The sequence below is a fragment of the Psittacula echo genome (assembly GCF_963264785.1).
Source record: "Psittacula echo genome assembly, chromosome: 3".
Lineage (NCBI taxonomy): Eukaryota > Metazoa > Chordata > Aves > Psittaciformes > Psittacidae > Psittacula > Psittacula echo.
In genome coordinates this window covers 78613341-78619817 of record NC_137736.1, presented here as the reverse complement: position 1 = coordinate 78619817, position 6477 = coordinate 78613341, and the positions used below count along the sequence as shown (strand labels likewise).

At 36.6% G+C, this 6477-nt stretch overlaps 1 protein-coding gene across 1 annotated transcript; it reads right to left on the bottom strand.

Annotated features, from left to right (window-relative positions):
- Nucleotides 1-211: 211 nt before the first annotated feature.
- Nucleotides 212-2895, bottom strand: SLITRK6 (SLIT and NTRK like family member 6; the record flags this gene model as incomplete). Its single annotated transcript, XM_080613848.1, has 1 exon — nt 212-2895. The coding sequence occupies exon 1, from the start codon at nt 2732-2734 to the stop codon at nt 212-214; it is 2523 nt and encodes an 840-aa protein (XP_080469974.1). The 5' UTR covers nt 2735-2895.
- Between the last annotated feature and the right edge of the window lie 3582 nt (nt 2896-6477).

Genomic DNA, 6477 nt, shown 5'->3' with positions numbered 1-6477 from the left:
ACACAAAGTTCATGTTTAACTTGCGGTAAGACATATTGCCTGCACATAACCCCATGGCTTCCCACAGTGATCCCTGAGGTTTTTTTGCTAGGATTACTGCTGTGCTTAAGTTCTGACTGTTGACATGTTATTATAAGGCACTTTTATTTACAATGGTTCCAACTTAAAATAGAATTACAGAAATTTAGCCCCAGCCCGAAGTAGTATCACTTCATGTTTGCTGCTCCAGCACTTCCAGGTAGTCAGGCTCAGCATGTAAATTAGCTTTGAGTTCAAAATACTCATTTTTAGTTTGTTCTAGAATAACCTTTCTTGGCCTGGAGTACATGAGTGTCTCCATTAGCTTCAACTCTTCATGTGTTCCAGGATAATGAACTTCCATGTCAGGCTGGAACTGGACAATATTTTTTCTTAGATACTCTGTGATCCCTAGTTGTTGAAGTTCTCTCTCTTTTTCAAGAATGTTTCTATACAAGCAGCTGGCATCCTGAAAAGAAAGAAACTCTGCAGATTGATCTGTAGCCTTATATTTGATATTTGAACCTGTAAGAGGTGAACTGTTCTCTCTTTCCAGGAGACTTCGGCAGAGATGTTTGGAATCATTAGTTTCCTTCTCTCTTCCCTCTTCCTGTTGTTCAGTATGCTTGGGGCTGAAGGATGGGCTGCGGTAGACCTGAACCATGGGAGTAACCATATGTTGCTCATAAAGAGTTGCAGATGGGCGCTCCGTTGTGTGGTGTGTTGTCTTATGCCCATACATGCTATACTGAAGGTGAACGGGGCTACTATCCCTCATTTGATCATCTGCTTGTTTCTTTTTGCATCTTCGTCGCCGATGAAGAACAAGAACAACTATTCCTGCTGCACAAAATACAATAGTTATAAACACAATTAGAAGTCCTAATATTAGAACAGAAAGTGGGACAGCATCTGTAAGGGACCGCAAGATGGTGTCTGCGGTGTTGGTAGTAGTAGTAGAAGTTGTCACAACTACAAAACTGGCATGAGTTGGTAAAGCAGGGCTGTTTATTAAACCTGGACACAAGACTTCACTGTTCAGGGTTTTCAGCTCTTTTTTTGCTAGGTGTCCTGGAGATTTACAAAAAATATCCCCCATCATTGTATTCTTACTCAGTTTTTGTATCCATTTTTGCAATGCAACAGAATCACAGGTACAGTCCCAGGGGTTGTCTTCAAGTTCAATTTGTACCAGCATATCCAGTTCATCCAAGACATTGCTCACAGGCAAATGAGAAAATTGGTTTGTTTTCAGATTTAATCTGGTAAGTGGAACGCCTGAAAAGATATGGGGTGGCAAAGCCTGCAGAAGGTTGTTATTTAAATAAAGCACCTTAAGTTTTGGCATTACATTAAATGTCCCCGGCAAAACTTCTTTGATGGCATTATATTCAAGGTACAAGTATTCAAGGTGCTGAAGGCCAAGAAAGAGATTCTGACCCAGCTTTGTGAGATGATTGCCATTGAGATATAATTTCTGCAGTCTAGTCAGATTCATGAAAGATCCTTCCTCTAGGATTTCAATGCGATTGTTCCCCAGGTGAAGCATTTCCAGGCTGGCATAGTCCACAAGATCTGATTTCAGTAATGTCTGAATAATATTTCCAGCTAGAATAAGCTTTTTAGGATTTGGAGGAGGGGGTCCTAAATCGGACAAGCTTTCAATATTTCGCTCCTGGCAGTGCATGAGAACTCCTGAGAGCATATGGCTGGTGCAGTGACAGGGGACAGGACAGTAGATTCCTGGAAACTCAGTAGTAGGCTTTGAAGTATGAAGCACTAAACTTGGTTCTTTAGTAGGAGCTTTCAGGATAGGAATCACCTTAGTTGATAGGTGACTATCACTGATAGAGGTGGTTACAACCAAGGGCAGTGACCCTGAAGGATCTTCAAGTTCATTGGCAGGATGAGTAGGACAAAGTGATTCTTTTTTCAACCGACTTAAGATGCTACCTTTGATAACTGGAGGACCATTGCATACAATGTCACCTATAATTGACTGAGGAGGCATGTTTTCTAGCCATATTTTCAGCTGCAGCAAATCACAGTTACAGGCCCATTTATTGTCCTCCAACTGAAGGTCTAGTATTCTACCAATGTGCTCCAAAAAGCCAACATAGGGCAGTGTCTGTAACTGGTTTCCACGAAGGTCTAAATGGGTCAATGGCACAAAACGAAATATGTTCGGAGGAAGATACTCAATGGCATTATCATTCAAAATAAGCACTTTAAGCCTGTTGAGCTTGCTGAAGGCACTTGCTTCAATCACTGTGATGAAATTGTTGTCTGCTTGAAGAAACTCCAGATTTTCCAGTCCATTAAACATATCTTCTTTAAGTGTTTCTAAAGAATTGTGATTGATATGAAGTTGCTTAAGAAGGCTGAGACCATTGAAAGCCCCAGGCTCAATATTTGCAATATTATTAAAACCAAGATGTAGAGAGATAGCATTAACAAGGCCAGCAAAATCATTCACATATAACATAGTCAGGCCATTGTTTAACAGATTAAGATGGAAAGGCCGTGATGGTGGGACATCTATTTCTGATACCATCTTGATGCCTCTTTCTTCACAGTTTATAATCATGGTATCATCCTTTTCTTCACAGGAACACAAACTCTGACAAGATCCTCTGACTGAAGAAAAAGAAGGTTGTGAGTGGAAAGGATCAGATGCAATGACAACTGAATATAGAATAAAAATCCAGAGCTTCATGATGGCCAGCAGATTCTATTAAAAAAAAAAAAAAAAAAAAAAAAAAAAAAAAAAGAAGAAGAAGGAAAAGTAATCAGGTAATGGTTTCACAAGGTTGATTTTTATTTTCATTTCTGGGATGTAGAGGAGCAATAACAATTCCCAGTAATTCTCATTGAGCTACTTCACTTTGCAAACAATATTATATCATGCAAAACATTTGAATTATTTTCTAAAGAGAGAAAAATATAATTTAATGTACTGAATCAAAAAATAATAATGGGAGTGCTTCAGCACTTTCATGCTGATACTCAAAGTAGGAGATAATCAGGAGTGTGTTGACTTTATTTATATATCATATAGAATGTTTTGCCAGTGGACAAAAGTGATAAGTTACTGCCCCAAGAAATTTATATCAAAGCTAATATAATATTTTGGATAGTTGCTTTGTGTCACCATATAACACTGCAGATTTTTAGAGTACATTACTAAGCTCGACTTAATGTTGTCTAGCTGCTGAAGAGAAGAAGTAAAATTTGGTTTGGTTCAGCAATATGTGGTGAGAACAAGCCCATTCATCCAGGATACAAGGAATTTCTCCTTTGGTTCTACATTATGTGTATAAATCAAATGTATTTTCTTTGTAACCCTTGTACCTCCAAGCCAAAAAAAGTACACAAAAATATTAATTTTTCTTTACTGAAATGTTAATGCATATATTATAGTTTGTGGATATTAAGTGAAAGCAGAAACACAGCACATACTAATGTAATATGTTTGTAGATAACATATGCATTAAATAACTGTGTATGCAATTAAAATAAAAAAGAACAAACTGACAATGCAGTACATGTCAGAAGAAATATGTAGGCAAGGGTCAAGCATTATTTTTAGATTATTAGACTCCTTCCAGTTATTATAATCATTAAATACTGCGAAAGATCTGAAACATGCATGGTACTAACGGTGCTTTAAAAGTTAAAAACGACCACCAGTTATGATCTGTATGTTATGTAACTTAAATTATCATTTGTCAATCTGATCTTGAACTTTGAAATACCTGATAAATGCATCATTACAGTACAACTATGGAGTCACAAGCAAAATTTACTCACTGTTATAATTGGTGTGAATTATTTTATGCCACACTTTATTTGAAGATTCTTTGTTTTTTTTTTTCTGTCAAGGCTGTCTATTTAACAAGAACACTGGCAATTCTCAACATATGAGATGGAGTGAAATCACTGTTTATAATCTTTAATTAAATATTTCCACATTTGCTAAAAATAAATAAATACTTTTTCAATTGAATGGAAGATTTAAAACACAAGAACTTTTTTGGGGTGGGCTATTTATTCTAGGACTGAACTAATCAGCTTTCTTAAGTCATCTATCTAATAAGGGTCACTTAATCTTTCAAAGAAAGCTTTTGAAACATGAAGTACACAATGTCACCACATAACCAGCTGAAGTGTTAATTTCTGAAAGATTAGAACGTTTTACAAGAACCTATTCAATTACATACATGGACACTCTTACAGTGTGGCCATATGATTTGGCATCTCATCAATATATATTTTAATTATCATTAAATTAAATTGGCAACACCATTTCTCAAGGCTTCTCTTACAACAGATTGCAAAGATTTATACATGTAGGCACTTAAGCGCAGTGGTATGAGTATCACACATACACAAAAAGGAAAAACAACACAGTGAATTATGGTTTTATCCATTAGAAGTTCCTAATAAGTGGGAGTAGACGTATGATTTTAGAATAGTAAGTGAAATTCACAGTGTGAGAAAAAACATCCTTAAAAATATGACCTTTCATCTTTGTTTCTGTACTACAAATAATTCTATTGTCTCGTGTAACAGTCCTTGAACTCTAGCTGCCTATGCTCAACATATATGTCTTTGTTTTCCCCGGAAGTACTGGATGAGAAACAACATGTCAAGATGTTATTTTGATGTATGCAGAATAATTCTAGGATCGTATTAACCTAGAGATTAATCCTTGCTTTGCATGCATCAATATCCCATCCAGTGACCCAAGGTAAAAAAATGCAGGCTCTTGACACAGATGCCAGCTTCAAACCTACTGTATGACTAATTTGACTTTATTTCTGTAGACTTTTTCTCTGTAGGAACTCCAGCTTCAATCTGCATCAAATTTAAACTGCAGTTAAAAAGTCCCTGAGCAAAAATAAAGGGGGAAAAATAATCTGAAAAGCATGTTGCATTCTAGTGCATATTGAGAAATTAGCTTATAAAAATGAGAGCCCTCCTCTCAGAGATGAAAGTAACAACATTTGTAACCAATTGGAAAACATTCCCATTTTAATCATCCTCATACTTTTGTGAGCACCACTGCCAGAACTCTCACACACACATATATTCAGAGCAAAAATTAATAGGGCCGTTGTATTCCTCTTTTTTTTGATCTTAACACTTGGGAATATGTAATGAAGCTCTCAGTGGGCTACTAGTGGAAAATAAAAGCTGCTTTTAAGATTATCAACATTTAACTGAATTCACAATAAAGTAAAATTTAATTTTAAAGTCTTGACAAAGCTGACCTTTTTCTCTTTCACATGGTGAGGTTTTTCATCAAATTCTACATGGTAACTGAAGTTTATTCATTTTACCTGCTTTCATGAAAGTCACTGCTAACTGCACACTGTAATTAAGCTTTTTGCAGTAGGCATTCTAAAGGACTGAAAAAGTCACACCTTTCTATGAGGCAAAGTTGAATACTTTCAGAAGCAGTCACCTTACAGCAAAGGCATCACATGCTTGACAAATAATAATCAACGTGGTTTTAAAACACTGAAATAGCTTGCTATTGTACTTGGGAGGTTTGTTCATTTGGATGTTTTAATTCAGCTATTTAAAAATTGCATGAAGAATTTCAAAGTCTCAAGAACTGGCAATTTCTAAAAGCCGTCAAGATTGTTTATCAAATTCTGAAGGAAATCACAGCCAGACATGTATTTAAGACCACTCTTTCACTTCAGGAAATAAAACCAAATACCCATTCATCCCCTCTCAAGGGATCTGAAATCAGCGTTCCCTTAACACACATTCTACACAGCTGGCAGTTTGACTAGATGCAACTGGCAGACTGTTTGAAAAAAACAGTATAAGCAGCCATCACTTAACATAAAAGTTACAGAAAGTCGTGCGTAAAAATAAATTTCACTGTTACTGAGAAATAAATTCCATTGTTAAATTAGGCTAACTGGAATCTTTCTTACCTGTACAGCAGTAACGCTCCCTGAAACGCTCTCTAATGCACAGTTGAAGCAGCTGTTTCAATGCGATGTAATTTTTCCCTGTGAAAAATGCACACTTTCTTCAGAGTTTCACTTTGCTGCAAGCTCTGGCAATGCTACAGTTCCATAAAGTTAAAATCCTTGTTCAGAAGACAAAGTACAAAGCATTCAATTGGAAAAATCTTCCAGGCACCGTGCGCATTAGGCTATCCTGTAAGTAGTTGTCCTTCTTCCTCAATTAAAATTCACAGCGTACTTCACAGCTATGCTGACTTATCTGCATATAGTTAACTGTTTGCAAGCATTTGGATGCAGTAAACAAACAAGATGCTCAGCAGAGCTTAACGTGATCACTTGGTTTGTCAGATTTTTAGATGCAAGCTGCTTCTGTGTGCTCTCTGCTCTTTCTAGTCTTTCTTGTTAGCGCAGTTTGTTATTAGTCAGATTGCCACGGGCAGGGAGGTAGGCGTAAATAAAGAGACTTCTTGGC